Raw genomic sequence first — 27,852 nt, forward strand, 5'->3', positions numbered from 1 at the left:
TCAACACAACACATAAATATATACGAAGAAAGAACCACAAAAGTTCAACAAATATTAAATTCCAATCCCAATTTTAAAAGTACGAGTTTAATGCTAAATCACTAAAGATTGAAATCAAGTCTAAATCTTGGATCCACCACTGCTAGACATTCTACCTTGAGTGGGTTGGAGCTTGCTCAGAACAAGACTAACCGGTCAATTGTGTTTAAAAGACAATTGATTTCCAAGATGAAAAGGTAGAGCGCTGCACATGCATGAGCTGATGAACGTATCAGATCTTTTACCTAACCAGCCATTTAAGTTCCACTTCCGGAAAACTCGAGATCTTAAATCTTCTAAAAACTATGCTCCATGTTTTTCCATTCTTTTCTCCTCAATTGACTATGAACCAATACCCAGAACCTCGGTTCTAATCCGCAAACCATTTCTAGCTGGAGATTCTCTTCTCAAGGACCTCGGCGTTTCCTGAACCAGAAGCAGCCCTTCCGTTGATCAACAGGGATCATCCCACCTCCCTTTGACGTGTCAATCGTTTCCAACAAGGATACCACTTCGTCCATTTCTGGCCGTTTATCAGGGCTAGCATCCCAACACCGCCTCATTACATTTGCCAAAGAACTAGGGCAACAACGAGGTACTTCTGGCCTCAAATTCTGCATGTTCATAGCAGAGTTGTGAGTTTCAAAGATTTCTTGCTCTTGAACGAACAAAGATGTATATTCACTTTATTTCAATATATTTCTACCTGTCGGACAACAGCTGTTGTCACTTCTGAGAAGCTCAGATCTGGATATGGCATGTCACAGCAATATATCTCCCAGAGGCAAATGCCAAAGCTATATACATCACACTTTCGGTTATAGGGGTTGCCATTAAGAACCTGTCTTGTAGACCATGATCAAAATAGGCAAGTAGGGAAGTTAATGAGAGTAGGCAACATATATTTTAAGTATGAAGAATGTGAGTTTCATAAGTCAAGCACATACCTCAGGTGCCATGTAACCTAGGGTTCCAGTCTCACCAGTCATATCATTAGGATTTGAAGCTTCAACACGAGCAACCCCAAAATCAGCTATTTTTAGAGTACGATTCCGGTCAAGAAGCATATTCTCCGTCTTGACATCCCTATGGACAATCTTCTCAGAATGAAGATAACATAACCTAAGAATGGATTTTAACATGTTAAGTGTCAAACACATGCTGTTAACAAATTTGCAAAAAGAGGAGTAAGCATTATGAAATTTCACCCCCGTGCTAGATCCAGCGCCAGTTGGACCACAACTTTGAAGGCCAATTTCCTCCTATGGTTCTTGATGAGAAATGATTTGAGCGTACCCCCAGGAAGGTATTCAACCACCACACAACAAAGGTTCCGTGGAATGCCAATGAAACCATTCTCAGTCTGTATGTTAAGATCTGGTGTGCCCATTGCAGCTCCTATAAACTGCAGACGGATTAGCCATTAGAAATGTCTACTCATCCCAGATTTTTAATATTCCTGTAAGTTGAACACTTTATGCCCCAGAAAAAAGTTCTCAAAGCATCAAATTAAAGATCCCATTCCACTTCTACACATCCATGTCGAAATTAAACAGCTGGGTAGAGCATGACAAAAAATTATTCAGGTCAGAAAAAAAAAAAAAAAAAAGGCACTGAAGGCGCATTTGGACAAAATGAAGGTTTTTCAGGGAAATCCGAGTACGTTGAAGTACAGTAAGTTGAATTAAGTAGAGACTTCCAGTATTTCTCAAAATGCAGAAACAACACTCCAGAAATAAAACTGCTGATAAAATGGAACTTATGCAAATGCTAAGGAGAAAAATCGAAAATATTCATGGGTCAGCACCAAGGCTGGCAACGAAACCGGAAAATTCGGTGACATTCTGATACCGGTACCCAATGGTCCGGAATACGGTGTCGGTGTGAACCATCCAAAAATTCCGGTTCCGATCCGGCGACGTGAAGACCGTTAGATTTTCTGGCTATTTTTTTTATTTATTTTTTAATTGGGTTGGCAGCAATGGCTCTTTTGGCCGTTGCAATTAGCCATTGCATCCCCCCCCCCCCCCCCCTCCTAATTACCCCACACCACCCCCTTAAAATTTTCACTATAAATATCCTTCCTTTCAATTCTTTTTCCACACAACTATTCTCAATTCTCATACTCTCTCTTAACATTCTCTCTAAATATTTATAATTATTGTATTAGTTGGAGTTGAAGATTTTTTGAAGATATTACAAGCTTCAATTATCATCTTTTAATTCCGACATTTGGTATACGTCTACTTTTACGCAAACGTTCGGTATATTCGTTCCAACTTTAATCTCTCTTTATTTACTTTAATATCTATATTTTTGTTTTTTAGTAGCTACATTTGTTTACTTACATTAATTTTTTAATTTATAATATTTGTATTGCTTGTTTTAATTCTTGAGCCGGGGGGTCTATCGGAAACAGTCTTGCTACTTCTTCGAAAGTAGTGGTATGGACTGCGTACATCTTACCCTCCAGACCCCACTATGTGGGAATACACTGGGTTTGTTGTTGTTGTATTGCTTGTTTTAATATTTTAATTTTATTTAATTTTAATTCAGGATTCCGAAAATAATAGTAGTGGTAAAAAACCAATCTTTGGTAAGGTTTTTCGTAGAAATAAAAAAAGTAAGGTTACTACTAGTTCATTACCGCCTAGACTTAATGAAACTTCTTTATCACAGTCTAATGGTTTCGATGTTGGTATCGGTATGGAATTAGATCATGAGACCCAAAGTAGGCTTTATGATAATTTTGAGGAAGACTTACCTTTAGAAGATGATATAAAAGAACAAGAGTTAGGTGATACCCCTACCCCTACTAGTCCGGTTACGGAATTACTAGAACACGGTGAAGAACTTCCCCCTTTACCGGAATTTACTAGGGCCAAAGGTACCGAATGTACTAAAAGGTCTATAGTTTGGAAATTTATGGAGCATGATAGGGTAAAACGTACTGCTACTTGTAATAAATGCAAGAATGTTTTTAAACATTTGACCGGGGGAAAAAATGGCGGGACAGGGTTGCTAACTTCGCATTTGATGAAATGTAATAAAGAATTTATTCGTCTAAAAAATGAGGCTAAGGCAAAAAAAGATGGTATACCATTTGTGCATGAATCTGTAGGAGGTAATATGGTTCAAACGCGTTTAGATATGTTTAACCCGGCTGGCCCAAGTTCATCATTGATATATAGTGAAGATGTAGATAGAGAAAAACTAGCGAAAATGGTTGTTGTTATGGGTTTGCCTTTTAGTTTTCCTTCGCATCCCGATTTTATTCATTATACTCAACGAGTATATAATCCCTCTTTTAAAGTTTTTTCACGAAATACAATTAAAAATAACATTTTTAAATTTCAAGCTGAACATTGCCATATTCTTCGTTGCTTATTTGATAAATTTGATGGTAGAATATCTGTTAATTTTGATATGGGTTGTGGTGTTGTCGATAATGATTATTTTACTCTCACGGCTCATTGGATTGATCACGATTGGAACATGCAAAAAAGAATTATTGTTTATAAATATGTTGACAAATTAAAACCAATATGTATATAGCTAATACAATAACGGAGAGCATGAAATATTTTAGATTTATTGGTAAACCTATGGCATGCACATTAGATAATGTTTCTAATAATTTGAAAGCTATTGAAGAGTTAAAAATTAGATTATGTCCTATGGATGAAGATCATTTTCATGTTAGATGTACGACACATTATTTAAAATTGATAGTACATGATGGTGTTCATTTGTTTGGAAATGGTTGTTATAAAGTTCGAATTGCTTGTAGTTATATTTTTAAAAATAAAAGAAAGGATGTAATGGATGATTTTAAATATAAATGTAAACAATGTGACCTTACATATAGAAAAGTTCCAAAAGAAATTCCTACTAGATGGAATTCTTTGTTTCAAATGCTTGAAGTTGCTTTTATATATCGTAAACCTATACAATTAGTTTATAATGCTTATAATAAGGATGTTAATTAATTCTAGATGAAGATGATTGGATTGAAGTAGAAGAACTTTGTAAATTTTTGAAAACTTTTTATCAAGCTTCGACACAGTATCTGCTCAATATACTCCAACTATTTCTTCTGTTTTAGTAACTATTACTGCTATTTCTAAAGTACTTGCTGGATATAAAAAAAATGCCCTTATGAAGAGGCAATTGAAGCTATGGTTGATAAATTTAAAAAATATTATTTTCCTATTCCACAAATTTATTTGACAACTACTTTATTCAACCCATTTTATAAAGAACATGGTGCAATGATGTTGGTTAAACAATTATACAACAATTTAGAAATTGGACCTCATGAAAAGCTATCAGTTGACACTTGTTGTGCTAGCATAGTATCTAAAGCTACAAGTTTATATAACTTGTATCAAGTTATGGAACAAAATATTATGCCGATCGAACCTCCTACTTCTAGACATAGATATGATGATTTAGATGACGAGATGGGTAAAGAACTTGGTCTTCAATGTTGTAGGAGTAATGATTTTGATTCGTATCTTTCGCAGGATCGGAAAAATATTAGAGATGAAACTGGAAAACAACTTTTACATGGTGGAAGACCCGTATCAAACCATTTCCAAAACTTTCAAGGATGGTTCGAGATGTGCTATCAACTCAAGCTTCTTCAGTTGCTTCGGAGCAAGCTTTTAGTGCAGGAAGATTTGTAATTGGAGATCATCGATATTCGTTAGCAAAGGATAGTTTGGAGATTTCGATATTATTTAGAGATTGGATCAATGCCGAACGAAGAAATTTTGGGATTCCAAAATTACCGCCTCATGTTGAAGACGAAATAGATGAAATGTTTTAGGAAAATAGTGATGATGGAATGGAAGCAATGGAGGAACAAGGAAAAAGACCAATTCCGGAAGATTTATCCGCCGAAGAAATAGAAAAGTTACGCCAAAAATATTATAGACAATTTAGATATTAATAAGATTCTACAATAGAAATCTAATTCAAACAGAACCCTTCCTAAAAGGTGGCTATGTATATTAGATTTTCTTTTAATATCTTTGTAATAAATGTACAACGTATGAAATTTGAATAAATATAACGACTATTCGCCTAATTTTATTTTAAAATTTGTCTTTTGTTTGTTGCAATTATGGGAAAAAAAGTTCAATACAAAACTTTATAAAGTTAGAAAATTTTTTAACTTTACAACTTAAAATTATATAAATATAATTTAACTTCTTAAAATTATTAAAAATATTACTCCCTCCGTTTCAAAAAGAATAACCTACTTTAAGTTGGCACAAAGTTTAAGAAAATAAAGAAGACTTTTGAATCTTGTGGCCTTAAATTAAGGTTGTGTCAAATGTACCAAAATGCTCTTTAATCTTGTAGTCCTAAACATGTCATATGGAAAGTTGAAATTAAAGTATTGCCAAAAAAGGAAAGGGGTCATTCTTTTTTAAACGAACTAAAAAGAAAAGTAGGTCATTCTTTTTTAAACGGAAGAAGTATATTAACTTAAACTTAAGGATTTATTTTTAAGATATATTAAAAACATGTTATATTTATTAACTTAAACTTAAAATATATTTTTTAAGTTAAAATTTTAAACTTTTTAAGATATATTAAACTTAACTTATTAAAAAAAAGTTAATAAAAAAATGTTATATTAATACATATATAAAAAAAAAAAAAAAGTTAAAAAAGTTAATAAAAATGTTAATAAAGTATAGGTTATATAAATTATAGAAGTTAATATATATATAATTTAAATTGGGTCAAATCATTTTCCCTCCCCAATTTTGTCTTAAAAATCAAACAATAATCATACTTCCCCCTTTATCCTAATTGACTTTTTAAAATTCCTATTTTACTCTTTATCATCAATTTTTTTAATTCTTTTTTTTTCAACTTCTTTAAAATCATCATATTTTCATTTTAAAAAAAAATCATATAACAAAATTTTCATAAAAACATAAACATTATTCATATAACAAAATTTTTATAAAAACATAAACATTATCTTCTAGGAAAAAAAGTAAGAAATACTAATTAAGTATATAAGTTAATGATGATCTTTATGAAGTAAATTAGCATAATAAGAAAATTAGTTTTATTAATAATAATCAAAACTATAATATTTATTTTACAAGTGAAAACAATAAGTAATACTAATTTTATAAGCATATTTCAATGCAGAAAATACAAACAATAAATGAAAGAAATAAGCCTCTAGTACCACCCCAAATTATGGTCAAAGTTGTTACGACACACTCCAACTTCACAGGGGTCCTATTATCCCCTGAACTCAAATTTAACGTATTTTTATCATTTTTTGTGCTAATGTAGCACCTTTATTACATAAAATGGAGCTCACATAAAAGGTGTCACACCATCTAAAATGATTGACAAAAGGTATCACGTTAGCTAAAAAGATTGACAAAAATATGCTAAAATTTAGTTTAAGGGGTAATAGGACCCCCGCGAAGTTGACGTGTCTCGTAGCAAATTTGGTCATAGATTGGGGAACTAGATGTTTTTCTTGAATAAAAATAAGGTCAAATTTAAAGATTATATTTATTTATATAAATTATAAATATGTAATACTCTATTAATGACATTCACAACTTATTTACTGATATAGACAGTAGATAATATCGTTTCTTATTACTTGATCCTCATACTAAAAATAAATGTTTTAATTTATCTGCTCAATTTGTGAAATCAAGAGAATTGTATTATGTTTTTTTTCTACTCTTTAGTGTTAAATAACTATATAAAGTAACAGTATAGACAAATTTAAAGTTTTAAATTATCATTAATAAGGTTAATTTAGCAAAATATACCTCTAAGTAAAATTTTCTTAAGGATTGTGTTGTATCAACAAAAAGTTAAGTAATACGAAACGAATTTAGTAAGAGAGTGATAAAACACGAAAATATACGAAAATGCATGTACATACATATGTATATATACACACTTAGGGGTGGGTTGTTTGGAAACAAGTTATTGCGGGATTAGTTATTACAAAATAAGTTGTACTAACATGTATATGTGATAACTTATCTCATCACTGTGGTATAAATGGTGCGACAAATAATTTTGAGACTACCTAATACATCTAATTAAACGCAAGATAAATAATCATGAACTTTATCTCTGAATTATTATAATTATACCTCACACCAAACGACTCTTTAATACATATAATACTAAAATAACGATCTTAAAAAATAACATTAAATTTTGTGATAAATTTATAAAAAGTATTAATTTGCTTATAAAGTTAATAAACTTAAATAAAATGGTGCTACAAATATCCATGTTAAAAAAATATTCATTACATATAATATAAAAAGATATTATATAAATATAAGATTAAAATTACAACGACAAAATGGACATTGCATGGGATAAAGGGGGGAGTATGATTATTGTTCAATGTTGAGGGGGAGTTTGATTTTTTAATCAAAGTTGGGTGGGGGGTGGGGGGTGGGTGGGTGAAAATCAATTAAAAAGAAGAAAAACTGTACGTAGTACGTTAAGGCCATTTCCGGCTTCTCTACCGGTATAGCTCCGGTGTCGTTCCGGTCCGACCCGGTTTCACACCGGTAACCAACAGATCGGTGCGAACCAGGCTAAAATTCCGGTATTCCGATTCCGGTAATACCGGTTCTGGCGACAAATTCGGTAAGGAAGTTCCGGTTCTGGTCAAACCGGTCCGGCGGTACCGGTTCCGGTCCGTTGCCAGCCTTAGTCCGCACTAGCAGCATGTCAATGTGACCAGTAATACTCCAGCCTTTAGCTTGATCTCGTGCCTTTGATTTGCTGTGAATCTTATACTTCATGTAACAGTAGCTCAATGTAATAGTAATGGTCAGCACAAGCAGCATGTCAATGTGACCGGTAATACTCCAGCCTTCAACTTGATCTCATGCCTTTGATTTGCTGTGAATCTTGTACTTCATGTAACAGTAGCTCAATGTAACGGTAATGCAAGAAAAGGAAAATAAGAGAGAAATTAAAAAGAAAACATTCATTGATAACCAACAGCTATTACAATTATGGTTTTGGATTTTTATAAGGCAACAGCCTCTCAAGATATACTAACGCGTGCCCCTCTTCTAGAAACTACTAAATTCTGAATTAAAAACCTAGATAAGTATAATGCATTTGATGGGCTATGTTTTCTGCACTATCCAGGCCCAATCACTTATCTTCACCAAAGCCCACCTTCTTTAAATGATTCAAAAAACCAATAAATATAACCAATTGCCTTATATTCTATCTTCCTTAAAGAACCTTGATACACTCAAGGCTTAAATGTCGGAAACTGTGATTTCAAGAACCCATAGTCCTCCCAAGTTGCTTCTTCCGACGATAGATTGGTCCATTGAACGAGCACCAATACCGCCGACCATTTTCCTTTCTTAATCATGCGCCTATCGAGAATTGCCAGCGTTTCCATTCTACTTTGTCCATCATTTGTGCAAAAAGGAGGATCTTGAGTCACAAATGTCCTCTCCCTGACCTTCTTCAACTGTGACACATGAAATACCGGGTGAATCTTTGAATTTGAGGGCACACGAAGCTCATATGCAACCTGGACAATTTTTGTATCACTTCATAGGGCCCGTAGAACTTAGCCGATAATTTCACAGTTTTGCAGACTGCTACACTGATTGATGGTATGGCTGCAATTTCAGAAAAAACCAATCACCTACCTCAAAGGTGCATTCACTCCTCTTTGCATCTGCGTACATCTTCATCCTGTTTTGTGGCTAGATGAAGTTATCTTTAAAGACCTTGTTCATCAATTGTCTTTCCTTCAACATTTGATCCACGATATGTAATTTACTTTGTGTGACGAGCTCAAAAGTAGGCTTAGGGGGATCGTATCCATATAGAACTTTAAATGCTGTCATACCAATAGAGATCTAAAAATTTGAATTATTCGGCATGTGCAAGCCATTTGCCTCACTGTGAGGACTTGTGACTTGTCATACAACAGAGAATGTCTGTAAGCACCAATCGAGCCTCTCTAATTGTCCATCAGTTTGGGGATGATACACAGAACTTGGCTTTAGCTATACCTGTAGCCTTTTGAATAACTACCTCAAGAAGCTGATAACAAAAATAGGGTCCCTGTCTGATACAATAGAGCTAGACAGGCCATGGAAATTGCATATATTGTCAAGGAAGATTTGTGAAACTTGATAGGCATCGTACGGGTGAGTACTAGCAAAGAAGTGAGCATACTTTGAATACTTTTTAATTAATCCAAAAATAGAATCTTTTCCTTTGGATTTGGGGAGACCGCCAATGGAAATCCATAACTAAGTGCTATATCTTGTTTTGATGATGAGCAGCTGACAACAAGGGACCGGGTCCCTGGGATTTCATGGAAACATACAACTGTCACATGACTTGCACAGTTTTGTTTTCTAGTGTAACAAATTGCGTAGGTGAGATGTGTACTTTTTAGGACACTTGGCCCAATCAGATTTCTACCCTAATCATTACTCCATTATTAAAGGAAAAGAATGCTTCTCAACTTGGTGAGTTTTCACAATCCAGATTATCAAAAAGAGTGAAAAGGTGAAAACTCAATCCAGCTCATTGCTCAAGTATTGCTCAAGTTCTTGATTTCTTTATGTACTAAAAGAGTGAGTGTTCTTGAGTTGAGTCATGATTTGTAATTGAATTACTCATGCTATAAGAGTAATGTTTTCTTGCTTTCTTGAGAGTGCTTAGGTAGAGTTGTCAAAGTTCAATATTGGTTAGAGTTGATCAATATTGGAGTGAGTACTTGGCAGAGTTGTCAAGGTAGGCTTGTAGTAGAGGTATTACAAGTAAGTGGAACCTAGAGTTAGGTTCATTTGGAGTCTGTAATCAAGAGTTTGATTATAGTGAATTGTTAGGTGCTTGTGAGGGCAAGCAGTGGTTTTTTCTGCCTTGAGCAAGGAGGTTTCCACGTTAAAATTTTTGTGTTTCTACTTTCCTGCAAAGTTTTTAGTTTTCTTGAGTTCTATTGTTTGATTGTGTTGGTTTTTGGCTTTGAAATTAGAGAAATAACAGAGAAAGAGTTGGAGAGAAGAAAATACTGCAAGTGTTGTCAAATGGAATTTTTTATTAATAACTCAAAACATGCATTTATAGCTAAAGTTCTAACTACACTCCAATTTAAATTAGGATAACTAATTCCTATTCAAATAATAAAGGGACTACTAATTCCTAAGTCACATAGGACTCTAATAATTAAAAACTACTAAAATTATCTACTCCTACTTTATTTCTAAGACATATCTTCAACACTCCTCCTTGGATCAGAAATTGTAGATTGTAGTCTCAGCTACGGATCCAAAATTGTAGATTGTAGTCTCAGCTTTGGCTGAATGTCCTTGAATAAATCTTCTAATTCATCTTTGTTCTCCAAGGCTTGTGTGTATCTCATATCAACTGAAATTGTTTTGATTGCAACATTCCCTTTTCCTTCTACAGGAGTATAGTCACCATTACCAATTCTGATTTTCTTATTGTTCAAAGGCAAAAACTTTGTAAAAAGAGTTTTGTCATATGTCATGTGGTTTGTACAACCACTATCAATCATCCAAAAATCAGATTTCTTGGTTAAAGAATATGTTGCAACAAATAAGTGATCTTCTTCTTCTTCTTTGGTGACTTGGGTTTCTACTTCATATTTTTAACATTTGTTTTTCCAAATCACAGCTTCATGACCAAGTTGATTACAAATCATGCATTGTGCATCTGGTCTCTTCCAATATTTAAATGAAGGATGACCTATTTTGTCACAGTGCTGACAAGGTGGGTAATTTTTTCTTGAATTATTACCCTTGCTTTGAGTCTTGTGGTTGGCTGCCAAAACTCCTTCAACCATATCATCCTGTCTCATAAACTTCCTTTGCTCTTGTGCGTGCAATGTATTTAACAATTCTGCCAAGGTAATCTTGGACAGGTCTTTTGTGTTTTCCAAAGTAGTTATTGATACTTCATATCTTTCAGGCACAGTAACAAGAATTTTTTCAACAATTCTTGAATCTTTAAATTTTGTGTCAAACAATCTTACCTTGTTAACAACGCTAAGAAGTCGGTCTAAGTACTCTTTGACGGTCTCAGATTCCTTCATCGTTTGCAATTTGAATTCCCTTATTAGATTCAATACCTTTATGCCTCGTATTCTTTCATCTTCTTTATATTCTTCCTTCAGATAATCCCAAATTTCTTTTGGTGATTTAAAAGGCCATAATTCTTATGAAAATTATTGGAGATAGACTAGCAAACAAAGTTGCTTTTGCCTTTGATTTTCTGATTTTCTGATTTTCTTTGCTTTTTGGCTTTTGATCTGGCTTACCGTGGGATTATCGGGCAGCGGAAGAACCTCATAATCCTCGTCCACAGCCTCCCAGAGATCTAAGGCCTCAAGATAAAGTCTCCATTCTTACAGCCCAAAGATGGTAATTCTCACCATCAAAGACAGGAGAAGCTATTTGGGAAAAGTTGTTTTCAGAATTCATCTCTCACAGATCCCTCAAGAAATTGACTTTGATACCAATTGTTGGTTTTTGGCTTTGAAATTAGAGAAATAACAGAGAAAGAGTTGGAAAGAAGAAAATACTGTAATAGTATTGTCAAAGAGAATTTTTAATTAATAACTCAAAACATGCATTTATAGCTAAATTTCTAACTACACTCCAATTTAAATTGGGATAACTAATTCTTATTCAAACAATAAAGGCACAACTAATTCCTAAGTCACATAGGACTCTAAATCTTGGGAAAGCAAAGTGGATGCTATCACTGAGGCAAGGAACCTAAAAACTCTCAATATGGATGAGCTTATTGGTAATTTAATGACACATAAACTCAAGAAGTTGCAAGGACAAGAGAAGAAGGAAGCAAAAAGGAAAAAATCTATGGCACTGAAGGCTTCTGACTCTAAAGAAGAAGACACTGATGTTGCTTATTTGGCAAAAAAAATTGTTAGAGTTATGAAGAAAAGTGGTCAGTTTCAAAAAAAAAGCAGCAAAAGAGAAAGATCATGGAGGTCTGTCACAAATGTGGAAGTCCTGAACATTTCATTAAGGATTGTCCAAATGCACAAAATGGATTATCAAGAATATCTCAAGACTGGAAGTGACAAAGGAAAGAACAAGGACCAGGTCCCTGTAAAGTCAAGAAGACAAGCTCCAGCTGATTTTGCAGTTACGCAGGCTTTAGCTGTCTGGGAGATTCATCCAGTGAATCTTCTAACGAAGCTGAGAAGGTTGAAAATGTATCCATACTAGCAGTGGAGGATGAGAAAGTGACTTTTGATTCTTTGTTTGCTCTTATAGCAAACACTGAAAATGAAGAAGAAAAGAGGTAACTCTCTCTAACCTTGAGAAAAATTTAGATAAATACTCTGCTAGAAAGATAAAGAAGCTAGCAAATGTGTTGATTGACTCAATATGTGAACTAACTACTGAGAAAATTGCCCTAGAAGAGAAAGTAGAGAATCAGGAGCTTGAATTAACTGTTTTAACTCTCAAGATTTCTGAAATAAAAGTACAGTTTGCTAAGTTGAAAGCTGATAATTTGTGTTTATTGAGTCAACTGGAGAAAGTAAATGACTTTAATAATAAAGGGAAAGAAAAAACATCAAAGATTCATATTGAGCTTAAAGATAAATTGAGGGATTCTCAAAAACGCCTTATGACTGCACTCCAGAAGAATGAAGAGTTAGAAAGGGACCTGGTCCATCTGAAGGAAGAGCTTAAAAAATCCCTAAAATAGACCACATCCTCACAAATTCTTTCTAACTTAATGGTCAAGGAGTTAATAATGGTAAAGGCCTTGTGTATCAGTACAAAACTCAATCACATGGGTCTTAAGGCCTTTCAAGATGTCAGAAACAAAGTCTATATACCCTTGTGCACTCATTATGGAAGAAATGGTCACATAAAAGAAAACTGTCAAAGATGGATGAAAGCTAGAATGAAGAGTGTTAGCGATATTCAGGAAGGGAATGCCTATCCTAAAGGTTCCAGACTTTTAAAAAATATGAAGAAGCTTTCATTACCAAAATGGACCAAGAAGGATTTGATTACACCCTTGTCCTCCTACTGAGAACTCAAACTCAAATGGGTTCCCAAATTTAACAAATGATTTTGATTGCAATTGGAAGAAAGGGATTACAGTCAGAACTTACTTTTTGATAAGTAACTGTTCAAAGAGTATGATTGAAAGGTCTGATTGTATTCTCACTCTCAAGACACTTCAAGGTAGAGGTGTCTCGTACGGAAATAGTAAACAAGATCAAAAATTGTGTAGCTGATGGGATGTGACTTACTTTGGTATTCAACACAAAGATGCTAATTCATGGGGCATACAAGTTCCTTTGCTCAAATAGTTGATTTCAAGGGTGATGTAGCACAAGTTTAGAGGAACTCTCTAATGTGCTAAATAAAGTAAATCACACAATTTGTTGAAGGAACAACTTCAACGTGTTGTAAGATAATGCTTCAAAGACAATCCGAATCCACGGATAACAAGAGCTTAATTCAAAGCCCTTAAAATACAAGATCTAATCCAAGATCTTAAAAGAAAACACAAAGTTTCATTAATAGAAGAGTTGAACTAAAAACTACATAGCTAGAGTTCATTGCCTACATTTATAGGCTTCAAAAGCCTTTGTACAACTCATTGACAACTCATACACAACTTATTTTCTTAATAGCTAAGTATTCTAGAAATATGTAAAAGATAAACTTGACAACTAGTAGCAAAATTCAAATTGACTTTCTCTTTCTATAAGTAGCAAAATTGATTTTTGATTCAGGTCTTCATTGCTTTATAAACAGAATGCAGCTCTTACTGGTAAGTACTCCACTTTTGTCTTGCTTCATTTAGCTTCTCACTGAAGAAAGCAACAGGTTTCATTTCTGTGATAAAATAGCCCCAATGCCTACTCCACTAGCATCACATTCCAACTCAAAGGTCTTGTTGAAATCTGATAACACTAATACAGGAGCTTGTGACAGCTTTTCCTTAATCTCCATAAAACTAGCTTCAGCTTTTTCATCCCATTTGAACTTCCCTTTCTTTAAACATTCAGTGATTGGTGCCATGATAGTACAAAAGTTCTTCATAAATCTTCTATAGAAAATGGCTAAACCATGGAAGCTCCTCACTTCAAAGATAGTTTTTGGAGTTAGTCATCCCTTTATTGCATTTATTTTAGACTCATCAACTTGAATCCCCTCACTTGAGATAATAAAGCCTAAGAAAACTAGTTTTGTTTCAAGGAATACACACTTCTTCAAGTTAACATAGAGCTCATTCTCCTTCAATGCATCCATCACCTTTTTGACATGTTCAAAATATTCCTCCATATTTTTGCTATAGATCAATATGTCGTCAAAATAGACAACTACAAATTGTGACAAGAATGGACGAAGAACCTGATTCATTAGGCGCATGAAAGTCCTAGGAGCATTAAAAAGTCCAAATGGCATAACTAGCCATTCATACAACCCTTCTTTTGTCTTGAATGCAATCTTCCATTCATCACCGGGTCTAATCGTATTTGGTGATATCTGCTTCTTAGATCAAGCTTCAAAAACACCTTTGCTCCACTAAGTTGGTCGAGCATGTTATCCATTCGTGGGATAGGAAATTTGTACCTTGTAGTGATTTTATTGATAGCCCTAATATCTACGCACATCCGCCAAGATCCATCTTTCTTTGGCGTGAGTAGTGTTGGTACAGCGCATGAACTTATGCTTTCTCTAACATGTCCCTTACACAATAACTCTTCTACTTTCTCCCTTAGAATTGCATGCTCTTTTGGGCTCATCTTATAGTGTGGTAGGTTGGGAAGACTAGCACCTAGAACAAAATCTATTTGATGTTGAATATTCCTCATAGGAGGTAGAAGTTGAGGCTCTCCAAGTATGCTTTGGTATTCAGATAACAGACTTTGCATCTCCACTAAAATTTCTTTTGTTGGTTGCTCATCTCCTTTGACAACTAATGCGGCACATAATTTTGATTTCGTCAAGTCTTGAGCAAATTCTTTTGGATTTTGAGTGATGGTTAACATACTCTTCTCCTTTACTTCAGAGGCATTATTAGTAGTCTTGTTTGGAAGTATAATGATTTTTCATTTGTTCCAAATGAAAGAATACCAATTGTCTCTTCCTTTATGTGTGGTGTTCACATCATATTGCCAGGCTCTTCCAAGAAGAACATGACATGCATCCATATCAACCACATTGCACAGAACATAGAACAATTGATCGATAATACTTACCCAAAGAAAGAGGTAACCAACATTGTTTGGTGATCCTGATCTTCACTCCTTTCTTGAGCCATCCGATAGAATATGGATTCTGATGATCATGTGTCTCAAGATTTAAGTGTTTAACCATATTTTCCGAAACTAAATTCTCACAGCTACAACTATCAATTACCAACTTGAATACCTTTCCATGCATGTGCTTTCGAATATCCTCTTTTGTTGTGTCTCTTCAGGTTGCATGGTTAAGCATAGAAGGCGTTTGACCACACATACTATTTCTTCTCCCTCTTCTTCACATAGTTCGGGTTCACCTTCACTTTCATAGTTGTCCACCTCTTCATCAATTTCATCACGACGAGTGGTGTTGACAAACTTCCTTCTTGGACAGTTGCTTGATGTGTGTCCCTCTTCGCGGCACTTGTAACACTTGATCGTATTAGATGGTTGCTTATCATTATTTTTGCTAGAAGATGGTGCCTTTTCATCTTTCTTTGCTTTAGATGGAATAAACTTCCCCTCCTCCTGGCATGGAGAACTTTTTGATATACTTTCTGGGCGAGAATAAGACGTGGCTTTATAAGACTTCTTGGTCTTTATATATCTCTCATCTTTCAAGGCAAGAGTTTGAGCTTGATCTATTGACCAAATTTGTTGTATGCCAAGACATTCTTGGATAGAATCATTGAGACCATTGATATACCTTGCGACTTGTTAGTCTTCATTTTCAGAAAGATTGTACCTTACTTGTAATCTTAAGAACTCCTCTGTATAATCAAAAACAGATTTATTACCTTGAACACAGTTATGGAACTGTAAGTACAAGAGTTGTTCATAATCTGCAGGTAAGAACCTAGACTTTAGAAGTGCTTTCATTTGTGGCCAATATCTTACACGATTTTCACCCCTCAAACGAAGCTCTTCTTGATGACAATTCCACCAAGCTCCAGCACCTCCTTTCAATTTATATGCCACCAATGGTACTCAACGATCGAGAGGGACGTTCATAATCTCAAAGAATGTCTCCACCTCATAAATCCAACCAAGAAACCCTTCAATGTTTACATTACCATTGAAAGTTGGGATTTTAGCCTTAATCTTGTACATATCTCCACCATTTGCATGACCTCTGCTTGGTTGTGCATAAAGATCATGTTCCTCTACATCACCATCCTCTTCCATATATTGAGCTCGATGTTGTCTCCGATTTCTAGCAACACCTCCTTGATTGTTTCTCACTAATACAACAAATTCTTCAAACCTCCTAGTGAGTCCTTCACGAAGAGTAGCGATTTGTTGATCCAATATTTCTTCTAGGTTATTCACCCTCGTTGTAAGATCCTCCATTACTCTGATACCAAACTGATATAGCACAAGTTTAGAGGAACTCTCTAATGTGCTAAATAAAGTAAACCACACAATTTGTTGAAGGAACAACTTCAACGTGTTGTAAGATAACGCTTCAAAGACAATCCGAATCCACGAATAACAAGAGCTTAATCCAAAACCCTTAAAATACAAAATCTGATCCAAGATCTTAAAGGAAAACACAAAGTTTCATTAATAGAAAAGTTGAACTAAAAACTACATAGCTAGAGGTCATTACCTCTATTTATAGGCTTCAAAAGCCTTTGTACAACTCATTGACAACTCATACACAACTCATTGACAACTTATACACAACTTATTTTCTTAATAGCTAAGTATTCTAGAATTATGTAAAAGATAAACTTAGCAACTAGTAGCAAAATTCAAATTGACTTTCTCTTTCTATAAGTAGCAAAATTGATTTTTGATTCATGAATGTTCTGGACTAGGTTTAGAATTTTAATATTCCTCATCAAAGGGACCTGGTCCGTGACATACCAAAGCTGATGAATCCAATCAAAAGTTGTAGATAAGGCTGAGGAAAAAGATGGTGATCCAAGATCTGAGCCAGACCCCAACTCCCGTAGAAGTTCAACAAGGAGGGTCTAGTCAAAATTCACAGGGACCACAGAGACCTGGACCCTGTAAAACTTACCTCAGAAGGCCAAACTGAAGAGACAGACTGATGATTTCGCTCTCTTGATGTTCTGACAACATAATTTAGAAACGGAGTGCAAACTAGAGCTCAAGTCAGATGTTCCATGGATTTCTAAGCATGCTTGTCCAAATGTAAGCCCATAAATGTGAATGTTCTGAAAGATATTGATTGGTTCAATGCAATGCAGAAGGAAGCTTAGCAATTTAAAGGATGCTAAGTATGATACCTGATCCTAAGACCTATGTTCAGAAGAATTTCTGGAATGAAATAGTATATTAAAACAAACAAACCAAAGATGGGATTGATCAATTTAACATACTAAATGAATCAGTCATTCATCCTAAATTTGGCTACGATAAGATGACAGGTATCCTTGGTAAGGTAGGTGCACAATGGTCTAACTCAGTACTATACCTTTGCAGGTATACACCCCTGGGAACGGCTTTGGAAGAGGCAGTTGTGACTTGCATAAATGGAGAATTCACTCAAGAAAGAGAGGGACCTCGTCCCATCTCTCAAGGTTAGTGCGAAAACAATGCTTTAATAATCATGAAACTCTATCTAAAAGGCCACGCGTCTTGTCTTATCAGAGCAAAAGCCAACTCACAAGAAATGTGAAAGTCACCCAATTAAAGACAGATGCGTCATTTCAAAAGGTCACATTTTTAATGACAACGTTCACTTCTCTTAAATCTTCAAACCAAATTTACACTCTTCTATCCTCTTTCAAAAATTAAATCAATTTCTCTTACAATTGTCCTTCATCCTTGAGTTAAATTGGTCTTTTACTCTTTCACTCACAAAATCTTGATTCCTCCGTTCTCAACCCCTGTAAAAGTTCCTGAAGTTGATAAAGCTCCAAAAAGGCAATTAGAACAATCCCAAATTGAGTCTTCTAATCCCTTATCACCCAAATACATAGAAGATTTCTCATTAAGTCCTCAGCGAGAACCTATGTCAACTCTTCCTACTGAGCCTTCTCCAATTAATCCTCAACCTTTAACTGGGCCTGTCCATGTTGAAACATCCTCAACATCGAAACTTTTGTTGAATCAGCATCAATGAAGGATCCAAGTCGGTGGTTTGGTTCACCGATTGAACAAAAAACATCTCAATCTTGAATTCCTTCTTTCCTAGAAAAATCTAAATTACCAGTAAACACTCAAATCCCTATTTCTCTTAAAGAATCAAAAAATACTAAATTCCCAGAAATCCCTCAAGCACCTGGTTCCTCTACTCCCTCCGAGTCAACCACTATTTTTGCTCAATTGTGTGATGAAGAAATACCTGTGAAGAGGTCTGATCTTTCAACCAATGTAGACTGGGTAGCTGAGAATTTGCTTTTGCTTGAGTATGATCCCAAGGAGAGCTCAGTTAGCACTGGCGAGCAAACAGTTGGTGGGAAGGATGATATGACTGTGCTACCTCCAAATAAGGAGGATGAGAAGGATAAGGATGAACTTCCTCTGAGGTGGTCCACGAAGAAACAACGGGGAAGCAACCGGAAAGAAAAAATAGTTGATACAGGTGTAAAGGTGACTAGATCATATTTAACTAGGGGTTAGAACAGAAGTTGGTGGATGCAATGAAGGCAAGTAAGTCTTCGACCACTACGAGAAGAAAACTTAAGAAAACTGCTATCGTTGAGGAGGTGGAGAATGTTGAAGTTATGGAAGTTGGAGAAGATGAGGACATTGATTGAATGTTGCCTTTGCTGCAACTGAGAAAATAGGAAAAGATATGCATGTTGCTGGAAGGACCAGATCCTCCAAAGTCTGGTAGCCCTGTTGGGATGAGACAAACATATTGCAGCGAAAAGAAAAAAGGTCTCTAAGGGACCTGGTCCCAAAAGGAAAAAAGTTATTGAAAAGGAGGAGTCAAGTAGTGATACAAAAAGAAGAAAAGAAGGATGTGTCGAGAGAGAAAAGGAATAAGATTTTAAAAACACAGAAAGCATTGTCCGGGAGAATGTTTAATCCTAGAATTTATGAGAAGCCAAGCATGGTTGAATTGGTGAAGTATGTGAGACATCAAGGTTGGTTGCACCTGTTAGAGGAACCAACTCCCATGGTTTTTGAGGGTGAGGTGAGAGAATTCTATTACACTAGAGAATTCTCAGATGATGGTTTCAGTCTGACTACACAAGTGCAAGGAAAGGAAATTGGAAATTAAACTGGATGAAGAAACATTAGGCAAAATCCTAGATGTGCCAACAATAGGAGTAAGGACTATTGTGAAGCAACAACCCTCTACTGAATTCATGATTGGTGCTTCCAAGGTGGGAGGAACATCAATAGCAGGTGTGAGAAAGAAATTTCTCACAAGTGAGTTTTAGTTGGTATTTGAATTCGTGAACAAGGTCCTTTTGCCCAGATCAGAGAAAAGGACCATTGCTTCTGTTGTCGACTTGTTCCTGATTGAGTGCTTGAGCAAATTTGATCTGATAAGTCTCCCGGCTCTTATGATAGAGCACATGAACAAGTGGTTGTTGAGAAAGAAGGAAGACATGGGATGCCATATAGATACTTCTTGAACAGAGCTTTTGACTACTTTGGAGTTATTGGAACAAAAGGGACTCCTGGAACAATCAAACAAAAGTTCAGTCTGACAACATTGGTTGAGAATGAATGCATTGAAGGAAAGGTGGGAACTGTGTCCCAAGTGTCAGAACTTTTGGCTGCTTAGGAGAAATTAAGCAAAGAAATGGAGGAGATAAGGGTCTAGTTGGCTGCAAAGGACGCTGAGATAGTACTTTTAAAGATGCAGAATCAAAAGATGTCCTTAGAGGGACCTACAGAAGAACTTGCAGCTGAAAATGCTAAGCTCCAGATTAAGGTTGTAGAACTCACTCAGGAGGTTCATGGCCTGAATGATGAAGTTGAAGACCTCACTAAACAATTGCTAAATACCCATGCTGCAGAGAGTTCTCGAATGGAGTTGTTGCTGAAATCTTTCTCCCCTAAGCCCCCTCCTACTTAAGTCCTGTCAAACCTATGTCTCTTTGTCATCCATATGTGCCAGTTTCTAGTCCTTATTACCAGTGTGGCTTGTGATGGATCAGAATTTCATGTTTATTTCAGTTTGATGTAATGGTACTGACTTCTCTTAACAATGAATGAATTCCTGTTTGTGTGTTTCATCTGTCCCTTCTTTATATTTAAAGTTGCTCCTTATGTTAGTGTTGCCGCAGTGGCCATGAGTTAACTATCTTGTGCTTACTTTATCTTTGGTTTACTGTTGTTACATTTCAATGATGTCAAAAGGGGGAATATTGGTATTACTGAAAGCATAAGGTAGGGACCAAGTACCAAGCAGGTGCATATGACAAGTTATATGTGAAGGATGAAGGCAGATTAACAGGGGAAGAATGGTCAAATGCATATTGATGAGTGTAAGCATATTGACAGTGGAACATTGAAATTGTGTTGATCTTTTTATGTTATTTGACAACAAAAGACCAGGTCCTCTATGCAGAGGGAGAAGCTTGATGCATGATGATGGGGGAAATATTCACTGACAATAGTGGTAATCACTCCAATTGTATAGGGTGAATGAGGTTAATGCTCAAAAGTTATGTGGTCAAGTTCTGTCGTTTGTTCATCATCAAAAAGAGGAAAAATTACTATATCTTGTTTTGATGATAAGCAGCTGACAACGAGGGCAGGTCCTTGGGTCTTCATAGAAACATACAGCTGTCACATAACCTGCACAGTTTTATCTTCTATTGTAACAATCAGCGCACGTGAGATGTGTACCTTTTAGGACATTTGGCCCAATCAGATTTCTACCATAATCATTACTCCACTATAAAGGGGAAAAAATGCTTCTCAAATTGGTGAGTTTTCACAATCCAGATTATCAAAAAGAGTGAAAGAGGCGCAAACTCAATCCAGCTCATTGCTCAAGTTATTGATTTCTTTATGTACTAAAAGAGTGAGTGTTCTTGAGTTGAGTTGTGACTTGTAATTGAATATCTCATGCTATAAGAGTAATGTTTTCTTGCTTTCTTGAGAGTGCTTAGGTAGAGTTGACTAAGTTCAATATTGATTAGAGCTGGTCAATATTGGAGTGAGTACTTGGCAGAGTTGTCAAGGTAGGCTTGTAGTAGAGGATTACAAGCAGGTGGACCTAGAGTTAGGTTCATTTGGAGCCTGTAATCAAGAGTTTGATTACAGTGAATTGTTGGGTGCTTGTTAGGGCACGCTGTGGTTTTTCCTGCCTTACGCGAGGAGGTTCCACGTTAAAATCTTTGTGTTTCTACTTTCCTGCAAAGTTCTTAGTTTTCCAGTGTTCCCAAGCTCAAGAGGAAATGGATAGAGGTTAAGGAAGCTCAGGGTAAGCTATGCTTTCGTCTTTGTTTCTTTGGCAGATCTCACAATTTTTAACTTTTCTTGAACACCCTGTAATAAATTAGGCCAGCAAAATATTACCTTAATCCGCTGATGCGTGGTTGTGACACCTGAATGTCCACCCGAAGCAGTAGCGTGAAATTGTAAGAACAATTTTTGTCTTAACTGCTGAAAATATCCACTCAAACTCTTCCTTGGTGTCTCAAGACCCCTTATTGGAGCTTTGCTTGAGTAACAACTCCCGGATCAATGCTGAGTTGGGTGATCAAGTCTTGCACTTGTGTATCCCCTACATAACTCTCCAATACATCAGAAATCCATTTGGGTTGTACAACTAAAATACCCAAGCATTCAGCCTCTTAATCAAACCTACCTTCTTGACAGGGCATACGCAGCTACATTTTCCACCCTTTACGAAAATGGATTTCATAGCTAAGACCCAACAACTTGGTTACTTCTTTGTGTCGCAATGATGTTGTAATTCTTTAATCCTTCAAAAACTTAAGGCTGGAGTGGTTAGTTCGGGTTATAAAATGACTCGATTGTAAGTAATGTCGCCATTTTTCAACTGCATACAACAAGGCAATTAACTATTTTTCATAAGTTTACAGTCCCAAATGCTTTTGACTAAGAGTCTGCCAGATAAAAGCAATTGGGCAACCTCCTTTCATAAGCACAGCCTCTATCCCCTTCCTGCTAGCATCCATCTCCACCACAAAAGGAACAGAGAAATTAGGTAATGCTAGCATTAGGGCTTTGACCATAGCTTGCTTGAGTTATTCAAAGGCTTGTGTAGCTTCAACAGTCCACAAGAAACTACCCTTCTTCAACAGATTTGTCAGGGTTTGCTAATGATACAAAATCCTTAATAAACCTACAGTAATATCCTATCAAGCCTTAAAAAAACTTCAACTCTATGATTGACTTGGGTTGAGTCCAATTTAACATAACCATTATCTTGGCATCATCAGTACTAACACCTTGTCCAGAGATGATATGGCCTAGATATTCAACTTTAATCTGAGCAAAGCTGCAGTTAGATTTCTTTGCAAAAAGTTGGTTGTCCAACAATACCTTAAACATAACTTGTAAATTAATCACATGGTCTGATAAATTGGTGTTATAGACTAAAATATCATTGAAAAGAACAAGCACAAATTTTGGAGATAAGGAGCAAACATCTCATGCATCACGCCTAAAATGTAGTCGGGGCATTTGTAAGCCCAAAAGGCATGACACGAAATTCCCACAGCCCTTGATGGGTTTTGGACGCGATTTAGGCGCATCTCTTTATTTAATGATAACCCAAACGAAGATCTAATTTGCAAAAAAAAATTGAGCCCACAAAGCCCATCTAACAAATCTTCCACCATCGGTATGTGATATTTGTTTTTAACTGTAATGTCATTTAATTTGCGATCATCCACGCATCCTCCAGCTTGCGTCTTTCATTTTAACCAGCAAAACTGGAGAAGCAAAAGGCGATACACTTGGAGTCACTGTTCGGGCCTTTAGCATTTCAGAAATAATTTCCTCAATTGTGTTCTTTTGCTCAAATAGCAATAAGGACGCAAGTTAACTGGATTGGATCCACGAAGCAATTCAATCGCATGATCACATTTTCTTCGTGGGGAAGTCCCTTTGATATTTGCAATATGGTGTCGTATTGGTCTACCAATTGAGTAACTTCAGCAGGGATCTGATCAACTGACCCATTTGAGACCAACATCAGTCATTGGGTCACATAACTGCATTACCCCTTGTATACCATCCTTGTGATATTCTTGGACCATGCTAGGGTCAATGGATTTGCCTTCGAATGTCCAAGCAATTGAATCCATTGGCCCTCTTTAATGAATGAAATTCCCAAGGGTCTCGCGGAGAGTACTATAGGTGCTACTATATTAATCAAATCCGTGCCCAATACAATATCACAACCCCCTATTTTGACCAATCCGAAGTCAAAAACAAATTCTTCCTCTTGCATTTTCCAACTAAAATGCCAAGACATTTCAATGCAAAAGACTCATTGTCCATTAGCCACCTTAACAGAAATGAGATGTTTCATTACTTCCACATGGGCTACATAATTTTTGCAACGAATGGATCCACAAAACTATGAGTAAACCAATTATCAATCAAAATCAAAAGCCTTTGTTTCTTGGCCCAACCCACTATTCGAATAGTCGATAGGGCTTTGCCATAGCCCAAGATTGCATTCATACTTCAGCCTATTGGGCTTCTTGATCCTCCTCTACTTCTGGATCTGCTAGTTTATCATCATCACCACAAAATTCTTCACTCTCCATGGTGTTTAGTCCCTTAGGCTTGCATTTATGACTTGAAAAAAATTTATTGACATTTAAAACAAAGGTTTTGCTCCCTCATTTCGTCTATAATCAAGTTCTTTCCCACTGGTGCTTGGTGGCATTTGTGGATGGGTATTTGGTGGTGCTTGGTTTGGAGGCTGAAAGGAGATTTCAGGCCAAAGTTGTGTGTTGTTTCTTATATTGAAAGAGATAAACGTTGTTCATGCAATTTCCCGCAAGTATAAGCCTCCAGTAGAGACTTAGGATTTGCAAACTGGACTAAGGGCATAATATCACGCTTAAGGCCACCAATAAAACAAGTAATAAGATAAGGCTCGTGGAAAGCTAGATTTATTGACCATAAGGCAATGCAACTCTTCAAATTGACATTAATAAGTTTTTATATCTTTCATTGATCCAGTCATTTAAATTCTCACACGATGTTACTAAGCATGTTATCACCAAATCTTTGGCACACATCCAAGCAAAACAAAGCCCACAAAACTTTTCCCCCGTGGACCAACATATAACTGCCAAACCAATTATCAACATGGTCCTTTAGATGTATGGCAACACAATGCATTTTTGCTCTATCTAGGACTTGATGGAGTTCAAAAAACTTATCACAACGCCTAAGTCAACCCTGAGAGTTATTTTCATCAAATTCAAGAAATGAGAACTTGGCTTTAGGAAACCAAGAACTCATTCAAATCGGAACCATTAGGTGCGAGAGTCCAACTAACTTACACGGGGTTAAACGAGCCAAAAGGAAAGGGTGGATTTGGAAACATGGTTTGTGGAACTGTAATGGGTGGAGCATAAGAGTGTGAATCTGAAAATTAGATACTGGAAGGGTGGAAGGGCGAGACACTAGGGCAGTGGGTCTAAAAGTAGATGCAAATAGGTTGAATGGGCTGAGTGGTGGAAAAGGGTTATGCTCAGTGGATGTGTATGGGTTCATGTTTTGGGATAGATTTGGTCGTAATGGAACTCCATATCCAATGACAGAACTAGGAGTAAGTGGAGGTGTATTAAACTTTGAGTTACCTCCTACAGACAATTGCCCCAATTCAAACAGATTTCCAACGTGTGAGACAATGAGTTGAGGTCGCCTCATCAGCGTTATGGACTGCTGTCTACCGGAGCTCATTAAATAAAGCACCTCTTCCACCCTTTTTGAAGATGCTGCAAATTCCCCCATTTTTTATTCGATGCTCTGGCGTCTTTCATCCAATCTCTTGTTGGTTTCTTCAGCAAAAACCTAAAGTTGTGATTCCAGTTTCTTTACAATATTCTCCCCTGTTTGGGTTTTTGTTTTTGTCCACCATTGTTGCCAGAATCGGAGCTCTTGATACCAAATGTAATAGTAACTCAATGTAACAGTAATGGAAGAAAAGGAAAATAAGACAAAATGGAAATTCAACAAAAACATTCATTGATAATCAACCGTTATTACATTTATGTTTTTGGATATTTATGAGGCAGCACTCTCTCAAGATATACTAACACGTGCCCCTCTTCTAGAAACTACTAAATAAAATGTTGAACTAAAAATATACAATGCATTAAATGGGCTAAGTTTTCTACACTATCCAGGCCCAATCACTTATCTTCACCAAAGCCCACTTCTTTAACTGATTCAAAAAACCAACAGATATAACTAATTTCCTTACACTTCAACTCTATAATGTTGCGACCAAGTTAAGAATCAATAGACCTCCTTTGTGAAAGGTATGAGACACTATTGAGCTTGAAGCTTTTTTGTTTTATTTGCTTTATTTTATTATATTTTAATTTTGGTAATAGGTAGGACTTAAAGCAATGTCTGCATACATCATGCTATCATTTCCAGAAATTTGCATCCATTTTCTATTTGTGGCTGCAGGATGACAAAAGTTGATACTCTGATGTGGTATATATTACCAGCAAGAAAAAGGAAAATGCAAAGTGAGCAAATTGACATTGTATTGGTGAAACAAGTATCTTACTTTTGTGACATTAGGATGATCAAGCCTGTGCCATACGGAAACTTCTTGTGTAAAAGCTGCTCTGACCGAAGAAACCTCAGCCTGAGACCTCTGGCCTTCTTCTCCCCAATCAAGAAGCTTTACTGAGGTAAGGCAAGAGAAAAGTTGTTGATTAGCTAAACAAGAAGCTATGATGCTTCTCCTGAGTTTTGCACTTTAAAATAAAACATGAAAACGGATCATGGATACTCAGGCATGACTTGTCAAATTGCCCGTTTGAAAGTTGTCTCGAATAGGTTCAAATTGACATCTTAAACTATAGAAAGTTTGTGTTGTACGGTTAAAATTTTAGATTTCAACTTCTGATTTTGATTCAAGTTTCCTTCTTTCGCCACTAGGCTAAATCACAGTAAATAATAATTAATGATCAACAACTTATTGCAAATAAAGATACTCAAGATCAATATGTCATTCATTCAAAACAATCGGCGACCAATGTTCGTGCATCAGTTCCAAGAATAAGCCTGCAAAATTGAGCATAGCAGATAGCTTTAAATTGACTCAAACCTCAAGACTGTTAGCCCACTCATTTGCTAACACCTTATCCGCAAGGAAATTAAGGGTGATGCGGCGTGACAATATACTACACATACAATGCTGCCAACTACAATAGCATTATGGTATGCACATCAAACAAGTTCTTTCTAGTTTTTAAATAAGGTAAAGTTCTACTAATATTAGTAAAATGTTGGTACTGCAGCCATTACAAATAGAAACAAGATCCCCTTTCATCCAATAGCACAAAAATTGTATACATCTATACTTGATAACATAAAGCATTTCCTTTCTGTGTTCAAGCATTTTCTTTTTCTTTCAGACCATTGTACGTGAGACAAGCTAATACCAAATAGATTCCATGTGTCAAAATACTTGGGGAAAAAGATCCAAATTTACGTTATACTAGAATTATCCAGTATTTTAAAGTTGGAACGAAAAAAACCAGATGATTTTTTTAACACAAGTGTATGAAAGTAGAATAAGTATTCAATCCGAAGAAAGCTAAGATCGGGTTCATTTTACCTGCTACATCTTGGCCATCATAGATGCCACGATGAACGGTACCGAAGGTGCCACGAGCAATGACAGTTTTGATGATGAGCTTAGAAGGGTCAATTTCCCAAGCATGTTTAATAGGGATCTCTCTGTCCTTGTCTGATTCTCCTCCTTTGTTGCTCTTTTGCTTCTCCATAGTCCATGCTCGGCTTAGATGCCTCTGTAGCTGCTCGTCTAAGCTCTTCAGATCTATACGATCTGCTCTCACAAAACCCGCTTCACCACTTCCCTCCATCACTTGATTTCTCGAATTTCAGACAGAAATTTTTATCTTTCCTTATTTCCCTCTTTAACCACAACCCTAAAAATCCATTGTCCTTGTATGCATATAAATCAAAAAACGCAGAGAAAAATGACTCTGGTGCTAGTAGCAGTCGTTGGAATTTGTGGCAACAGCCATGTCCGGGAGTACAACTGTCACAATTGCTGCAGATTTACAAGCAGGAAGACTACTATTTATGTTAGTATTTCTTTTCTTTTTAGAATTTAGAATATCTGATTCCTTTTCTTTTTCCTTTTTTCATAAAATAATGTTAACCAGATGTTTTTTGTTTTTTCTTTTCCATTATATGGCAACAAATACAATGAGTACGCTGATAACGCAGTAAATAAAATAGACTGAAATTTATACTTAAAAAAGCTAGATGTCGATACGGGCCTAATATATGCTATTTTTTATTTTAATTTAAATTAAAATAATTTATATTTTTAATTACTGTAATTTATAATATTTTTTTCTACAGTTTTAATTTAAATGATGCTGGTATAATTTTGA

General features: G+C 35.9%; 1 protein-coding gene across 1 annotated transcript; it reads right to left on the reverse strand.

The window, feature by feature from the left end:
• LOC107867942 (serine/threonine-protein kinase STY13) lies at positions 1-27,658 on the reverse strand. The gene is made up of 6 exons (XM_016714445.2): positions 27,045-27,658; positions 25,986-26,107; positions 1,248-1,444; positions 987-1,161; positions 746-880; positions 1-653 (listed from the first exon to the last, which is right to left on the reverse strand). Exons 1-6 carry the CDS (start codon positions 27,310-27,312, stop codon positions 447-449), a joined length of 1,104 nt encoding a protein of 367 aa, XP_016569931.1. The 5' UTR covers positions 27,313-27,658; the 3' UTR covers positions 1-446.
• Positions 27,659-27,852: the final 194 nt, after the last annotated feature.

This window comes from Capsicum annuum, chromosome 4 (assembly GCF_002878395.1).
Source record: "Capsicum annuum cultivar UCD-10X-F1 chromosome 4, UCD10Xv1.1, whole genome shotgun sequence".
Classification (NCBI taxonomy): Eukaryota; Viridiplantae; Streptophyta; class Magnoliopsida; order Solanales; family Solanaceae; genus Capsicum; species Capsicum annuum.

Coding starts and splice junctions, on each gene's coding strand:
- LOC107867942 (XM_016714445.2), bottom strand. CDS start 27,312: ATGGAGGGAAGTGGTGAAGCGGGTTTTGTGAGAGCAGATCGTATAGAT. Junction 1,162..1,247: donor GCGCTGGATCTAGCACGGGG/GTGAAATTTCAT, acceptor ATCCATTCTTAG/GTTATGTTATCTTCATTCTG. Junction 654..745: donor CAACAGCTGTTGTCCGACAG/GTAGAAATATAT, acceptor ATGAACATGCAG/AATTTGAGGCCAGAAGTACC.